Here is an 18,386-nt window from a genome sequence, read left to right as displayed (position 1 = left end):
TGGTGTTTTAAAATGATGAAAAAAATGCAGTATTTGTTGGCTGCTCTGTAGATAGAAAATGGCAGCCTGACTTCTGGCAGAATTATAGTGCAATGGAATAAATGTCTTGCTGTTTTATGAACATATTATCAATATGCTACCACATGTAAAGACAATAATGATAGGTACATAGATCAGTCATAACATTAAAACGACTGACTGGTGAAGTGAATAACATTAATTATCTTGTGACGGTGGCACCTGTAAAGGGGGGATATATTAGACAGCAAGTGAACAGTCAGTGCTTGAAGTTAATGTGTTAAAAGCCGGAAAAATGGGCAAGGGTAGGGATTTGAGAGATTTTGACAAGGGACAAATTTTGATGGCTAGGCGAATGGTGTCAGAGCATCTTCAAATCGGTCTTGTGGGGTGTTCCCGGTATGTAGTGGTTAGAACCTACCAGGATGGACAACCGGAGATCCAGTGACCGCATTATGGGCGCCCAAAGCTCATTGATGCATTTGGGGAGCGAAGACAAGCCTGTCTTGTCTGATCCCGGAGAAGACCTACTGTTACAGAAATTGCTGAAAAAATTAAAGCTGGCTATGATAGAAAGGTGTCAGAACATACATCGCAGCTTGAGGAGTTTGGGGCTGCTTACCTGCAGACCAGTCAGAGTGCCAAAACTGACTGCTGTCCACCGCCGAAAGCGCATTCAATGGACACGTGAGTATCAGAACTGGACCATGGATCAATGGAAGAAAGTGGCCTGGTTTGATGATTCATGTTTTCTTTAATATTATGTGGATGATTGGATATGTGTAAGTTGCTTACCTGGGAAAGGCATTGCACCAGAATGCACGATGCGAAGAAGGCAAGCCTGCGGAGGAAGCATGATGCTCTGGTCTAGTCATAGCTGTATTGGTGGCATGAGCGGGAACAACACAATATATGTATATCTGGTAAGAGTCACTGCTAATTACAAAAAAAATATGAAAAGTGTGATCATAGTAATAACACGCGTGCAGTTCTGGGAAAAACTATTCCAAATTTCTCCTATTTTTGCATATTTGTCACACGTGAATGTTGTAGATAATCAAACTAGTTTTAATATTAGATAAAGATATTACAGGTATACACAAAATGCTGTTTTTAGAAGATAATTTAATTTATTGAAGGAAAAATGCACTTCACCCCTACTGTGCTCTATGTAAAAAATAGTAATTGCCCCCTTAGCTACTAAATCACTCCGTTAACCAAATTCAGTAGACAATTGGATTCAATTTTCACTAGCCATAACCAGGCAGACCCGTTGAATCTAAACATCAGTTAAATAGCCTGTCTTGCAATGTGTAGCAGGCTAAAAGGTCTCAAAAAGCAGCAATTGATGCCACGTTCTAAAGAGATTCAAATACAGATGCCAAACAAATTCAAATAAATCTACCAGTTTTGAAAGGGTTGCAAAACCATTACAAAGGCTCTGGGAAACCAGCGAACCACAGTGAGAGCCATTATATGCAAATAGAGAAAACTTGGTACGGAGGTGAATCTTCCCAGGAGTGGCTGGCCTACCCATATTTCAGCATGAGCACATTGACAAATCATCCAAGAGGTCACTAAAGAACCGGGATGAACTTCTAAAGAACTGCGGGCCTCACTTGCCTCAGTTAAGATCAACATACACGATTCCACAATAAGTACGACACTGGGCAAAAATGACATCCATAGAAGAGTTGCGAGGCGCAAACCTCTTCTGGCCAAAATGAACACAAAGGCTTGTTTCGCATTTGCCAAAAACATCTAGATGACCCCCAAGATTTTTGGGATAATATTCTGTGGACTAATGATTCAAAGGTGAAACTTTTTGGAAGACTTGGGTCCTGTTACGTCATGGTTGTGGTAGTGTGATGGTCTGGGGCTGCTTTGTTTCTGCAGGACTTGGACGACTTGACATAATTGATGGAACAATGAATTCTGCACCATCTGTCAGAAAATCCTGAAGACAATGTCTGCCCATCCAGGGCCGGCGTTAGGGGGCAAACTGGGTAATTTAGCATTGCTGTTTAGCTGCCCGTCCGTGAAAGCAAGCAGGCGGGTATCTGAAAAACACAGACAGGTCGAGAGTCTCTACCAAATCGGCATGAAGACCAGAGGCCGCGGAACATGAACTAAAGCAACTGCTACCGCCCAGCAAAGAGGAGATCCCGCCCACAAGTCAGGACGTCTACTGAGACATTACTGGGTACCTGCAGTTTGCAGTCAGATCATCAGCAGGCATCATCGATTCCCCCATTCCTTAGGGACTGCAGAGGGTTGTGGCCATCACTACAGGGCTCCTACAGTAAGGCTGGATTCACACGAACGTTGCGTTTTTGCGCGCGTGAAAAACGCACCATTTCGGTTGCGTTGGAGTTGCGTGTGGCATCCGTTTGGGCAGCGTGATAGCGTATTTAACGCGCGTATGGCATGCGTTTTTTACGCGCGTCAAAACAACGGAGGGTGGAGTAATGGAGAGGGCAGCCTACAAAAAGACACCTTCTCCAACACCTGCTTGCTGTGAGCACATGTTCGCATCAATATTTCACGTTACCTCACACTTTGGCGCGTGTTTGTTGTTTTTGGGTGGTTTTACAGGTTAAAAAACTACTATTGCTGCAGATGTCAGTTTAAACTGTGCGCATGTGCTCAGAAAGTGAAAAGCCACTTCCTGGTTTGTAGTTGTTTTGTCTAGTCTGCTCAACTCATTTACATAGACTTAACAGGTGTTGCGTGAAAAACGCTGTGCGTACGGAGGTGCTTCCGTGTGCCCTGCGTTTGTTTTCACGCACCCATTGACTTCAATGGGTGCCTGATGCGTTGAAAACGCTGAATCAACGGACATGTCGTGCCTTTTTGGCAACGGAGCAACGCTGCGCAAAAACCACGCACATGTCTGCACGGCCCCATAGACTAATATAGGTCCGGGCAACGCGCGTGTATTTTACGTTCGTCTGAATAAAGCCTAAGTGCTCATGTTTACATGACTTTACATTTTTTCCCCGATTTTATTGCGTTTTGTGCTGTGATTTTTGCAAACGCGGCAATACCGTGCCATTTTTGCCGCAATTTTTGTATTCGTGGTAAAAATGGCATGGTATTGCCGCAATTTTGAAAATTGCGGCACAAAGCGTAATCGAATCCCTAAGCCACTGACAGGCTTAACCTTTGGAAGATAATTAGGGTATGTTCCCACAGGGCGGATACGCTGCATAAAAGCACACCGCATATCCACCCTGGTGGCCGCAGGAAATTCCGGCTAAAAAAAACACATGGAAAACTGCACGTAAAAAAACAAAAAAAAACAACCTTATACTTACCCTCTGACGTCCTGCAGCCCGGCCTCGTGGGATGACGTTTCATCCCATGTGACCGCTGCAGCCAATCACAGGCTGCAACGGTAACATCAGATGAAACGTCATCCCAGGAGGCCGGCCTGGATGAAGAAGCACAGAATTCTGGGTAGGTATAAGAGTTGTGTTTTTTGCTGCGGAATCTGCTACTGCTTTGCTGCTACTTTGGTGCTACTGTACTATGCTGCAGAATTTCTGCAACGAAATCCAATGCGCAATATCCACAGTATTTACGCTACGTGTGAACTTACCTTAACTGTGGGTTGAAAATACAATTCTTTGCTCATTTATTTCTTGACATGACTTGCGCAAAATCGTGAAAAAAATAAATGTAAATATATCCTAGGGCCATATTCACACGCTGGGGATTCTTTCAGGATTTAGGTGTGGATTTCGCGCCTAAATCCAAACAGAATCCGCCAACATTCAATCAGCAAATCAGATTTATTTTTTACCTTATTCACAGCCTCAGTACAAAAGCCGAAAAACCACAGTTTAGGGCCTGTTCACATTACGTTTGCCTTCCATTTGTTCTTTCTGTTCATCCGTTCTGTAAGAGGAACGAATAAATGGAATGACAGACGTAAAGTATTACCTAGCGGAATGGACAAAAACTGAAACAAAAAAAATATTGAAATCAATAGTAATGCAAACAGAAACGATACTTTACGTCTGTCTTTATGTTCATCCGTCCCTCTGATGGAACAGATGAATGGAAGGATCAAATGGAAGGCAAACGTAATGTGAACAGGCCCTTAGCTTCATTGAATTACAAAGGGGTTAATCCGCAGCAGAAATCCTAGTTTAAGATGCAGATTTCTGCCACAGCTTTTCTAAAAAAAAAAATGCAAATCTGTGCCACGTGAACTTGTTTATATGTTCAAAACCCCAAGAATATTGAGAAAATCAGGGCAGGCTGCAGATTTTTAAATCCACATCCTGCCTTTTATATTGCAGAATTGCTGCAGAGTTTCACAGAAGATTTCACTGCACTTGCAACAAATCTGTGGCAAGGTTTGTGTGTGACACATGTAGATTTTGGCGGGGATTTGTAGCGGATTTACAACATACAGCAAAAGCCGCTGCCCGTGACCCCCTGAACTATGTCTGTCAACAGTTACTGTAGTAATTGGGACCTATGTAGTTTCCAATAGGTGAAACTACACGAGCCACTGTTACTACAGTAACTCCTCCATATAATTACCGTCCTCTCTCCTAAATCGGGACCTCTTTGGCTACAGGCACAGCGTTGGGTCCTGACGCCGTTCAGTGTCAGTAAATTGTATACTTGGCGCACATAACGTCCTAAAACTGTACGGTGTCAGAACCCAGCGCTGTGCTGAAGAGGACCCTACAGGAGCGAGGAGGGTAAGTATATGGATACGGTCTACTGAACCACTGTATCTAAGCCTCTTGTGTGATACTGTATACTGAGCCATTGTATCTAAGCCTCTCATGTAGCACTGTCTACTGAGCCGCTGTATCGATGTCTTATGTTGAGCTGCTGTATCTAATCCTATCCTGTGGCATAGCTGGGTTTTTTTTGTGGGGGGGGTAAAACGTATGTCTTGTTGCTTGTGCCCCTGATCTCTTAAGACCCTAGCATTGTCTCTAGCTGATAGTTCTGCTTCAATTGAGACCCAGAGATGTAGCTTAAGATAATGGGCAGGCCTCTGCCATCGGCCATGAAAAGAAGTTGTGCGGGGGCTGGAGGGGTCGAAGCTGAACTTTTGCACATGACCCTTTATCTTAGCCTCTGCATCCACGGGATAGGTCATCAGTATATGATTGTGGGGGTTTGACACCTGGACCCTGCACCGATCAGCTGCTCTGGCTGCCTCCGGTCACAGGATAACAGCCGAGCTGCAGTATTCAAGTGAATAGGAGCAGATTTGCAGTTCTGCAGCACAGCCGCTATGCAATGTACGGAGCCATCTGCTTCCATCTCCGTACACTGCATAACATCCAGTGCCTGGGAGCAGCCGGAGCAGCTAATCAGTGTGGGGTCTGGGTGTCGGACCCCCACAATCATATACTGATAACCTATACTGTGGATAGGTCATCAGTTGTCTATGCCTGGACAACCCCTTTAAGTACTATATGGCCTGGCTGCGACAGTTCTCCCGTCTGGTGTCTGACATATATTATCTGTGGTCTGAATATATATTTCTGCAATAATACTATGCAGCCAGTAAAGGAAGAGAAGGGGTTGGTGTTCTGTAGACCAGTGAGTGTGAATAGGGGCCTGATTAATTCCTTCCCTCTGCAGCCATTTCTCGGATTTTCACTTGTTTTTTCCTCCACACATTCCAAAAGCGATAATTTTTTTTAATTTCCCATCGATATAGCCCTATGAGGGCTTGTTTTTTGCGGGACTAGTTGTCAATTTCCATGGCACCATTTATTGTACCATATAATGTAATGGAAAACTGTAAAAAAAATCTTTGTTGGGTGAAATGTGAAAAAAAGTGTTTCCTCCATTTTTTGGGGGATTTGTTTTTACATCATTCAGCGTGCGGTAAAAATGTCATGTTAACGTTATTCTGTGGGGTAATACTGTTACAGCAAAACCAAATTTATATTTGTTTTCATTTACCGAATTAACTGAATGTAACTATGTTGTTGGTACGTTATTTAAAAATTTGGGGCCCCTCTTGTCATTTTGCCCATGGCTACCCTTTGCCTAAAACCGGCCCTGCGTCCTTCAGTTTGTGGCCTAAAGCTCAAGAGCGGTTGGGTCATCAAGCAGAACAATGATCTGAAGAACACAAACAAGCAAGTCCACCTCTAAATGGCTCAAAAGAATCAAAATTAAAGTTTTGGAGTGCCCACGTGAATGTCCTGACTTGAATCCCATTGAGATGCTGTGGTAAGATCTTAAACGGGCAGTTCATGCTCGATAAGCCACCAATGTAGCCGAATTAAAACAATTCTGCCAAGAAGAGTGGGCAAAAAACTCTCCAGAGCAACGTACGGTAAAAGACTCCTCACAAGTGATCGCAAACGTTCCGTTGCTGTTGTCACTGCCAAGGCTGGCACAACCAGTTCATAGGTTTAGGGGGCAATTACTTTTTTACATGGGTGATATAGGTTTTGAATAAATCTTTATCCTCAATAAATTGAATGATCGTTTAAAAGCCATATTTTATGTTTCATTGTGTTGTCTTTATCTTTGTTAAAATTGGATAATCTGAAATATTTAAAGTGACAAATCAGCAAAAGAAATATAGAAGAAATTGGGTGAGGACCAAATGCATTTTCAAAGTATTGTAGCTGTAAATAAAAGCTATGATGCTAATGTGAACAAAGCCTAAAATCTAAACACTGCGTTATTTCCTAATGTTCTATTTATTTATTGGACTGCTCATTACAGATAATTGAAGGAGTTTATGTCTGTGCGGAAAGAGAAATCATTCACTGAGGGCAACATTATACTGCACAATATTATACAAAAGAGTAAAATGTTCATCTATTGTGCGAGATTTTCACGTTAAAACACTAATTGAGCTTTTTTTTTTACCCTGTAGACGTCGTACCAGAGCATCCTTCAGTAGTTACAGTGACATAAGGTTACCCTGGTGTGAACTGTGGTGAATCTAGATCTTTAGATGCTCCCCCTCTGATCTTAATGAACAATTCAGCCTTGGTAACTTTTTATGTTACCCCATATTGACTTTGCTGCATGCTTTGACTCTATTTTTATTACCAAATTCACTTTATGTGAAAGCTGTGACATATACTACATGCAGAGAATTTGGTGTTCTCGCATAAATACTTGTTCCGAGTGAGTTGTTATCTGTTTCTTGTTATTTCAGTTAAATTCACATTTAATGTCCCAGCTAATGGAATGTGCACATCCTGAAAGATTTTGTTGATTTAATGTTTATATTAAAATGAACTAAAACTCTTTGTTTCTTCATATTCATGTTACTAAAATACTGGCGATATCAAGACAAAGCAAAAGGCAACAATGTCATTTTATAACGCTTTATTTTGTCAGCAATCTCCGCCTATACAGCTAAACTCTACATATTTTCCCACTGGGTGGACTGACACATCATTGAGCGTGTAACATACATTCAGAGGTCAGAGAAAGGCTTTGTTTAGACACTGCAGTTTTGTTGCATTTGTTTTTTGTTTTTTTTTCTCGTTTCTAGTGTAAGCAAACCTGGCTCCTAAAGGTAGAAGTATTAGGGGGAGTTCACACGTAGTTTTTTTTACTAGTTTTTTTATGCGGAAACCGCGCCAAAAAATGTCCGAAATGCCTCCCATTGATTTCAATGAGGGACGGAGGAGTTTTTTTCCCGCGAGTGGAAAAACCGGCTCGCAGGAAAAAGAAGGGACATGCCCTATCTACTGGCCTTTACGCCTCTAACCTCCCATTGACATCAATGGGAGGCAGAGAAAGTGTATTTCGCAGCGTTTTATGCCCACGGCGCTCAATAGCCACCGGCGAAATACGCCACAAAAATCAGCGTTCAGGCAGAGGAAAATCTGCCTCAAAATTCCAAACGAAATTTTGAGGCAGATTTTCCGCCTGAAAAAAACTTTGTGTGAACCCAGCCTAATACTACTCGGCCTTTTGTATCAATTCCCAAAAGGCACCAAAAATGGCACCAAATTACACTGAAGTTTTTGCAGTCCTGTGACCTTTCATTTGGCCTGAGAGTAACATTTTTACAGGGGCTGTTTGAAATCAGAAACCGCGCCACTTAGGTCTGTAGGCTGTGTCTAGTATTGCAGCTCAGCCATATTTACTTGAATGGTGTCTGGGGGGAAAAAAACAGAACTTTTTTCTAATCTTGCGGAACCCTTCTAATTTTGTTTCTGAAAGGTGCATTTTTATATATTCAGTCTCTGAACTGTTGTTTTTTTTTTTGTGCGTGCTCCGCTTTATATTGTAGAACAGAGATTACACGAATTCTGTTAATAGAGTTTCTAATATATGCAAATGCTGAAACTTCTATTTTTAGCTATATTCTTTGGTGCTGTGGATCAATTTAGTATAGTCTCTCGTTGTTTCTGGCCAGCAGATGGTATGTGTGTACTTTATAACACATACATTTATATAGCAATATAATAAAAATTAAGCTGAATTGTTAGGGATTCTGAGGACAATCTGTATTCTAAATAAATATTCGAATGAATATGCAGATTCATTGGTTTCATATATATTTTTTATAGAAATTACATTTTGATAGAATTCAACTTGTTTCATGGTTTGTAACTTAAATACTAATAGATTTATCTCCCCTCTTTGTTTATATAAACGTATTAATCATTCTTCTTTGTAATTAATCACTTAAAATGTTAAATTGGGCATATATTAGTAAACCAGATTCTGAGTGCTAGCCAAAGTTTGGTAATCATGTTGTAATGGACGCTACGCTTACCTTTGTGATAGCCAGACGGGTGTCAGCTAAATTATTTAAACCTGTTCAGCATGTCCATACCTTGCTTAAACCACAAGGTTCATTGGTTCCTGTAAGTTTGTAAATGTGTTATTAATTTGCTATTTTGTAATGGCAAACTTTTTCCAGTCTAGTCTTCTTGGTTGTTGCCTGTCTTGACATAAATGAGTCGAATCGTTTAGCGTGAACTCTGCCAGCTCTGACCTTTTGCACAGCCACATTTCTGCTTATCGATTTTGGTACCATGCTTCGGTATAGCATCTGCAAGCCATCATATGTTGCTTTTTCAGACTACTCCAGCGACGTGACCTTGGGATTCTCTTTGTAAAGTCCATACTCCCATGAGGGCCATTTTAAAGTGAAGATTAAACAATACCTTAGACTCGACCCCCACTAGTTTAGCCCTAAATAGTTGGTTCACTCTCTGTCCAGTGGCCTGTTCATGACATGTGGTTTGTTTTTTTTGTTGTTGTTTTTTTTTTAGACTTACTTACCATCCCTGACCTCAGATTTGTATGACTACGCTTCTGCCTATCAATTCCGCTACCACATTTCCCAATACCGTGACATGAGCTTGGGATTCTCTTCGCAATCCATACTCCCGTGAGGGCTGTATTAACAATATGTTAGAATCCACCTCCTTGGTTTAGCCATAAGCCAAATCTAATAATGACACAGTGGGTCCACTCTCTGTCCAGTGGCCTGTCCATGAAACGTGTTTATTTTACTTACAAAAGAATTTGCAGTTTTCTATGAAATTGTGGTGGCTATCTTTGAAAACATGACAACAGAAAGTGAAGGAATATTGGTTGTCATTTTAGAATAAGTCTCTCAACAACTGATGGTAAAACGGTCATTGTGACTGATGGACCTTGTTGACCAAATCAAACTAGTTCATTATTAGTTTCGAAGCTAATTCAAAAGTGACACCCAGATGTATAATTTACTAAGTTTTGTGGGGGGATCCTAAAGGGTTCAGCAGTCTTTGGATTAAAAGGAAAGTCCAGTAGTATTGGTCCTAGGTGTGTATGAAGTGGAGGGGTAGTATCCTCTAGGCCTACGCGTTTCGGACGACTGCCGCGTCCTTAAACTTGGCTGACAGCCAAGTTTAAGGACGCGGCAGTCGTCCGAAACGCGTAGGCCTAGAGGATACTACCCCTCCACTTCATACACACCTAGGACCAATACTACTGGACTTTCCTTTTAATCCAATCAATTAAACTTGAAAAATTTCCATTTTAACGCTACTCAGCGCTGGATCCTACCTCCCTTCCTTCTTCTTGTTGTTATCCGTGTGCCGACACGAGGATCCGGGCACCATCTGCGACACTCTGGAGTGTGTCAGGTGAGCTGGAGGTTCTCTCCCTATGTTCTATTTTCAGCAGTCTTTATAATGCAAGTTAATGAACATTTGTTCAGACAGGAGCCATTATTGGGTTGGCAAAGACTAACTGGGTTGAGGAGAATGAAGAATTATTGTTTCTACAACTTTAACCCCCTGCAAGGAGGTATGGAATTTGCTGGTAGTATTCCCAGATCAATAGTCCCCAATAGACGGTTGGTGCTTCAGATGACGGGTATAGACAATATCGTGGTCAAATGTCCGGTACAGAAAACTGTATCAGGAGGCAAGGTCAGGGTCAGGTCAGAGGTCCACACATGGATTATTGGATCAGACAAGTTCAAGACAAGTTAGGTCAAGTACATGAAATCACAGGGAACAACAGGAAAATTACCAGGACACTTACCACCAGGCTTTAGAAACAAGTAAGGAATTTCAGCAAAAAAACAACCCTTTAAGGTCTCCAGCCTTTGGCGTAATTTCCTGCGGCCAGGCCTTGATCCTGATCCTCATTTATGCAGACAGCTCTGAATTGATAAGGGCAGGGTTCATCAAAGCTGACGATCGCCCTTGCTGGCAGGCAGAGAGCCAGCTGTGGGTGGCGTATGATCCCTGGCATGATCCCCGACGTGGAGATGGAGTGCCGCAGGGGGTTACACTTGGTTGTGATCCCTGACAATTTGGAACTACAGTGCATGGATGCTGGTGTGTTAGATTGTCAAATCTGTACGTTACCAGGCAATAATGGAAAAACTATATATTTATTTGAAATATGGACAGTGCAGCATATGTCACTTGGTAGCTTTATCACGGACGAAACGAGGGGAAGGCAGAGTGCCTAGGGTGCCACTTGGGGGAGGGGCACAATTGTCTTTAAATGTCTTTTTATATCCAATTGGACACTGTCTAAGCAACTGATAATGCTGTATTACACAACCGTACATACATATATGAATGGTACACAGACATAACATACATGCCTGTTACTGGGTGTATCAGGGCTGATAACTATGGGTTGAATGATTGTCTGACAGCTATAATGCTGTGGGGGGTTATTTGGCAACCCTTGCATTAGGCAACAAGAGAACTTGTCCCACCCCTGGCTTTTTAGTCCACTGGTTGCTTCTGGTCTGGTAATAATAGCTGATCTTTGTTCAGTAAAGATTCATATACGTTTCCGAAGCATTTCTGTCTCTGCGTTTAGATGCACCAACTTCATCCCGCATTCTGTAAATGTTGTGAAAGCTTAACTTCTTTCCTGTAAAAACTCCTATAAAATATCAGAGGAAGAGACAGTACTTAAGTGATCTACTTCTATCATGCAAACAATTGTTCCTTTAGTCCTTTAGTGTTTTTATATTATGATTTTGTACTCCTTGAGGATCATCTCAACATATTTCTCAATGAACTGTAAGTGCTTGCAGGTCAAGCCTTGTTAATCACTGCCCTGCAGGCTCTCATGTTCTCTGATCCTGATCTTTGATAGTTTTTGTGATTCAGCCAGACAACCCTAAGCTACCGTTTCCTCACTCTTCATAACTTAAGCCACATTTAAAAACTATTTCTGGCCGGTTTTATTTTCATCTGTTTTACATCTGCTGTCATGTGTTGTCTTGATGATTAGTATGGTAGTTGAATTTTATTTTCCTTGCCCTCTTTTTGGCCTTAGAATTACCTAGAAGTCTACTTGACTGTGAAGTTAAATGTTCTAATATCCCCAGTGCACCACCCATCACGGGTTTCTGTTTTAATTCACATATTGCTTTCAATTCTTAACATTCTAAGGTATGCATTTTAAGGCCTCCTGTACACGTACCAGATTTGTTGAGGTGCTACCTCTTTTACATTGGGTAATATCCGCAGTGAACATACAAAACAAAATGAGCATTTGAAAATCTGCCGCATGTTCTGATTTCCATGCGGAAAAGTGTCTTCCACTGCAGATTTTCTGCCCGCAAATCCAGACAGAAAATCTGCTATGTGCGCAGGAGGCCTTAATTTTGACATAATAAAATTTATTTTATAAGAGATACGATTGGTCTTGGACAGATAGTTCAGCATCCATCAAAAACATAAATTGACTCTTTAATCTATTTTTTTTCTCAGTTCAAATAGGTAGGCATAAAGCAATATCACCAGGCCAACATCAGAAATACATTACAACTTATTTGCTACTAATGAAAATATTATAAAGTAAAAGAAACAAACTTGTGGGTTGGTTAAGGGTTGGTTTTGCCAGTACAGGTACAAGGCTCTATTCGACTTTAGGCATCTGCACAATAATATATGCCATATATATCTTAAAGGTAAGGAGTCCTATCAGGGAATTAGTATCTGACATTTCGCTGTAGAAAATGGTCAAAGTCAGAAGAAAAGGAGAGCTAGCCTCGCATGTGTAGGTCTCTCTTTAGTCTATGGGAGGTAAGGAAAAGATGGGGATATTCCTATGCCATCATTTATTCAGAAACCACCAATGTAAATATTGCGTAAGTAAAGCCTCATGCACACAGTGTTTTTGCGTCCGCAATTCATCCGCAAACCTGCGGATGAATTGTGTACCCATTCATTTATATGACCTTCTGCATATGACCGGGATTTTCACGGTTCTTTGCAGGGCTGCAAATCTGCACCGCAAAAACTTAGGACATGTCATTATACGATCCGCAATATTGATTCTCCAGATACTCAAGTAGACCAAAGTAAGACCGTTTTATTGCTTCCTTAACCAGCACAGCGATTTTCAGCAATGCTTACATATCGTATTTTTTGGAATATGAGACGCCCTCTTTAGCAACAAAAAATCTTGCAAAAAACTGCATTTTATAATCATAAAGTGGACCCAGCGGCGCTAACCCATCCCCCCTGACCTCTTCCTTAATGACCAGGCAGAGTGATCATAAAGCATTCCGCTCAGTCATAGACAGAATTGTGTGGCTGTTTATAGCTGCACAGTCCTCTACCTCCCTGCCTGGCACTGGTCTTGTATGATCAGTGCGTGGCATCATAAGGCTGAATGCCATGTGAACATCGCGTTTAGCTTCCTGGCAAGAAATATCGCTGAACCCTGGGGAGGTGAGTAGACCACCAGGTATAAACCTCCTCTTTACACTGGGCCACCAAGGAATAATATATTAGCCTCGTTAATATACCCTAGATCCCCATGTAAAAAAAACACATTTACACTAGGCCACCAGGGAAAAATTACCATTTTTAGGCTATGTTCACACGGGGTCTTTTGCCGAGTTTTTTGACGCGGAAACCGCGTCGCAAAACTCGGCAGAAACGGCCCGAGAACGCCTCCCATTGATTTCAATGGGAGGCGTCGGCGTCTTTTTCCCGCGAGCAGTAAAACTACCTCGCGGGAAAAAGAAGCGACATGCCCTATCTTCGGGCGCTTCCGCGTCCGACCTCCCATTGACTTCAATGGGAGGCAGGAGAAAGCGTGTTTTATGCCCGCGGCGCTCAATGGCCGCGGGCGAAAAACGGCGCGATAATTGCTATTCACACGGAGTATTTTGGGGGAGGAATATCTGCCTCAAAATTCCGTTTGGAGCTTTGAGGCAGATATTCCTCCCCCAAAATACTCCGTGTGAACATAGCCTTAATCTACCCAGCCTTACTCCCACAATAACAATTTCTGCATACAGGTGCTATTCACCCATTTACAGATTTAACACACCAACTAAGGGCGGGAGATATGGTACACAATGGGGACATTTTTTTCTCAGGTGTTATAGCAATGTAGGTTTTACAAACTACAAATAATTTGGTATCACTTTCATGCATTTTTTTCATAAGTATTTTAAAAAAAAATTATTCTACTGGCTCTGTTTCGGTATCATATTGAAGCCTCATCTGTGCCACAAAAAGGTGATTTATATATTTATTTTTTTTTGCTGTGGGCATGTAGCGATTTAAAGGTCTTAAGGGTTAAGATACACAGGTGAAGTTCAAGAAGATTACAGTGTAAGTTATATGAAGAAAACCAGCATTTTGGTGACAGATGTTCTTTAAAACTCTAACAACCACATGATTTCCTTGATGATTTCTTTATCTAGTATGTATATTTACTACTTGATATGCATTACACTTTGTGAAACCTAAACCTCACTGTCTTGTGATTGTTAGGTTCAAGCCAGGGAGACTATTGTAAAAGCACTTGAAGAGCATGACCTTGGAAAAACTGAAAAGTGTGTACGGATTAATTCTGTGTCCAGTGGCCTTGCAGAAGACGATCTGGTAGTCCTCCTGCAGTCCAAAGCCTTGCCTTCCTGTATCATGCTGCCAAAGGTTGAATCCTCTGAAGAAGTGAAATGGGTGAGTCTTTTAAGAATTTTTACAAAGCACACAATGGGCCAGGAATTCAATTTGTTTCCTCTTTTTATGTGAAGCCAGGCTTAATTTCAAACTCTAATCCCCCAAAAAAAAACTTCAATACCATGCCCTCTTTTTCATGTTACTTTGTGTACAGAAAAATGATAGTGCAAATTCAACCACATCGCTTATTCTCTCCCCTTTGTTTGGCCTTTCTAATTAATTTGTAATAAATGTCAAATTGTTTTAGGTGTATAACAAGAACTCTAAAAATATCTTTAAAATACTCTTCTAGTCAATTGCAGTGTAATTCATTCAATTTTCCACGGAAGCACCAGCCAGACCAACAGTAGAGTAAATTTTAGGGCCCCATTGGTTTTGCTGTTGGCATAAGCAGTAATTGGCATTGATTTAAATTAAAAGTATGTCTTTAATTTCCATTGCCAAATGTTTCCATTAATTGCCATATCAGCTTTCCTGTTATAACGTTCTTTATTCACGGTCTTCTGTATTTTCCTGATATCTTTACAACTTTGTAATTGAAGTTCTGCAGTTTCCATATGTTGTCATCCACAATTTTCCTCTATCTAATCTTATTTCTTATGTTATCAGTCTACCTTCTGTTCTGTGTCCGTCATGTTAATATCAATAAGTGAAAGAAAAAATGGCATATCGCTTAGACATGCCATCACTTTCTGATCAGTGGAGGTCCGACTGCCAGGACATCCATCGATCCTGAAAAATTGGCTGGATGTGAATACAGTAATCCATAGGAAACTATCAACGTATGTTTTGCACTCTACGATTTTGTGTGTGTGTCAGACACCAATCGATGACCGCTAACGTTGTGTTTCAGAGAGTTTCCCCTTTTCCTAGCATGTTGTACAATAGTGTTCCTTAGCCAGAGGTATAGAAGCTCTCACATGTATTTCTTAGGCCCGACGTTTATTGTGTACGTCGGGAAAGCTCCAAACGTACACGATAAAAGAGAATAAAGAAGGTAGGCACCACTCAGGAAGTGGAGATAAATCATTAGTGGTTTATTCCAGTGTTCAACGTTTCGGCTCGTGTAAGAAATTATCAAGCATAGGGTGTGCTTGATAAGGGCTTACACAAGCCGAAACGTTGCACACTGGAATAAACTGCTGGTGATTTATCTCCATCTCCTGAATGCTGCCTACCTTCTTTATTCTCTTGTGCACTTTACGGAAGCTGGGTCCATGCCCCTGGTTTGGTGCGCACCATAGGATCCAAAAAAACTATGAGGGGTGCTATTCCTATCCCTTTTTTGTACAAGATAAATGTATCCATAGGGCTCCATCAGGCCGAAAGAGACCAAAAGAGTGTCCTCTTGTCCTCTATCGGGCTGGTTTCCTTTTTTTTTTCGAGGTTGGAATAACATAGTAGACTACACTATTCCATCCTGAGGGAACCTGCTAAAAAAAACGTATTCTGTGCGTTATACGTTTTTTTAACTGTATGGCATCCATCACAGATATACGTTAAACGTATACCTCGGGGAGCTTCCCCAGGGCCGGAGTCCACGGGAAGAGCATTAAGTAGAGTTTGGCCCAGGGAAGCTCATATGGACTACGTATATGGACAGTGACGTCAGGGACTTTCAACGACGGAGTCCCCGGCTAGAGCATCGATAGCGCTCTGGCCGGGTACTCTTATACTAGAGAAGGGCTGTGATTTCGGGGGACTTATCCCACTGTATGCCTTTATAGTGGGATACGTCACTACCTTTCGTCGAAGGTATACGTCGAGACTCCTCCCGACGTATACCTCTAACGGAAGGGTTAAACGTAGTGTGAACCAGGCCTTAGCTGTTGGTAGCTGCATCTACTATCGTATACAAATGGCACCAGTGATTTCATTGCATGTCCGAACCATTTCACTGGCAGCTATGAAAAAAATTTGCAAACTATACCATATTGTCTTATAATTTATTATGTCTTAAATATAATTTTGATGCTTAAAGAAATATATTTTGCTCTTTTTAAAGAAAATGTTGTCATGTATACAAAAAGGCTCTTATAAATCCATACAGAGGGAATCGAGACCCACCCAAACTCACAATCCACACCCTACTGTAGAAAGAAGACAAGGAGACAACTTAGAGCAATGTGTATTCCTGCTCCTGTATTTGAACCCTAAGGCGAGTTTCACACGACCGGGTCGCGCCCGAGCCCGAGTGCCGGCCGGTAAAATCGGCCATTCTGCCCGGCCGGTTTGCATAAAGTTTTGCATCCGTGCCAGGCCGGGCAGATCTGGACAGTGACATCAGCGGCAACTCCTGAAGGGGAATCCCCATGTGTTCGGGGATTCCGCTTCAGGAGTTTCCCCTGATGTCACTGCCCAGATATGGACAGAGACATCAAGCGCTCTGTCAGGAGCGGAATCCCCGAACACACGGGGATTCCGCTCCTTCAAGGAGCTAAAGTGCGGCTAGCACATAGCAGAGCGGGGAGATACCTCCCTGCTCTGCTATAGTGGCGTCGCTGCACTAGTAGCAGCCGCAGCCATCGAAGGTGTCGCCGGGCCAGGGCGCTTTTAAAACAAGCAGGGGAAGGGAGCCAGCGCAGCGCTCCCTTCCACCTGCTGTACACCCCGGCCCTGCCACACAGTGTACAGCGATGCCATTCGTCAGAATGGCATCAACTCCTCCTCCTCACATGCACTCTGCGCTGTGAGGAGGAGGAGATAGACCGCAAGCGCCGGAAAACCCGGCCATCACTCGGGACACATCCCGGTGATGGCCGTGTATTACCCGGCCCCATAGACTTCTATGGGAGTCGGGCGGCCGGGTACCCGGCCGAAGATAGAGCATGTCCTATTTTTTGACGGCCGGTTCTCCCGGCCGTCAAAAAATCGGTCGTGTGAATAGCCCCATTAGGGGTCTATTATTCCTAATGCAGCCGGGTGCCGGCCGATTTATGAACGGCCGGCACCCGGCCGGGAAACCCTGTCGTGGGAATGAGGCCTAAGTCCTTGTTTCCACGGCGTGTTTTGACTCTGATTTTGATGCGGAAACCACGTCGGAATCGGCATAAATGCCTTAAGTCTCTCTCCATTGATTTCAGTGGGATGTAGAGGCGTTTTCTTTCCCGGGTGGTTTTTGTCAGTTTGCAGAATGAAAATAAAGCATCATGCCCTATCTTGGAGCGGTTTCCGTCTCTGAACCTTTATTGAAATCAACGGGAGGTGGAAATAGACCCTGCCGATTCTTTTTTTACATGGTTCTTCCATTAGCTAAACTTAAAAAAACGCCTCCAGAAAATATTCAACAAAAAGTGTCAAAGTAAGCTTGCTTTTCAAAATCTGCCTCAAAAATCTGGAAGGAATTTTGAGGCAGATTTTTTTGTGCTTGACAAAAAAACGCTGTGTGCACATACCCTAAAGGGCCAATGTTGGTTGTTCAGTCTAATGCTATATAAACGCCCCCTTATCTGATGGAGGGTTGCGTGCCATTTATGCTACATAGCAGGTGGAATGTTTCATGTCACCTTATTGTAAGCTCCTGCTTCAGCAATAAATAATAATATAAATTTGGACCAACTGTTTCGCCATTGTTTTAACCACAACACATCTGACACTTCACTAAGAACCATATAATTTGGGTTTGTTTGGCTGGCATGCCTGGCTATTTATTCTGTGGTATATTGCAGCAGTATTTATTAATAACTAGCAGAGTTACCTGGCTTCGCGCGGGTCTATTTGTTTGTGTGTGTGGTTAAAAACGTTGTTTCCTACTGATGCAGCTCGGGCAGCAGCCATGCGCGTTACTGCAGGAGTCTTTCGTCCAAATGCAGGGTTCCTTTTTGAAGGCATGACTGGTCTGAAAAGAGTTCAATTTATGAGAATGCTGAAATCCAGTAATAATAATAATAAAAATGCATTTGAAATTCATGTTAGAAAGCTTATGTAACAAAAACTGCAGCTGTCGAT

The 18,386-nt window shown here is 42.2% G+C and overlaps 1 protein-coding gene across 1 annotated transcript in view; it reads left to right on the top strand.

Moving 5' to 3' along the window:
• Positions 1-18,386, top strand: part of CLYBL (citramalyl-CoA lyase) — a 380,083-nt gene that overhangs the window by 300,425 nt on the left and 61,272 nt on the right. The window contains exon 3 of the mRNA XM_075850278.1: positions 14,250-14,438. Coding sequence (XP_075706393.1) covers positions 14,250-14,438 — 189 coding nt within the window. The remainder of the gene's footprint in view (positions 1-14,249; positions 14,439-18,386) is intronic.

The sequence above is a fragment of the Rhinoderma darwinii genome, chromosome 2, assembly GCF_050947455.1.
Source record: "Rhinoderma darwinii isolate aRhiDar2 chromosome 2, aRhiDar2.hap1, whole genome shotgun sequence".
Lineage (NCBI taxonomy): Eukaryota > Metazoa > Chordata > Amphibia > Anura > Rhinodermatidae > Rhinoderma > Rhinoderma darwinii.
The sequence above is the reverse complement of the archived record's forward strand: the minus strand, read 5'-3'. Positions and strand labels throughout refer to the sequence as shown.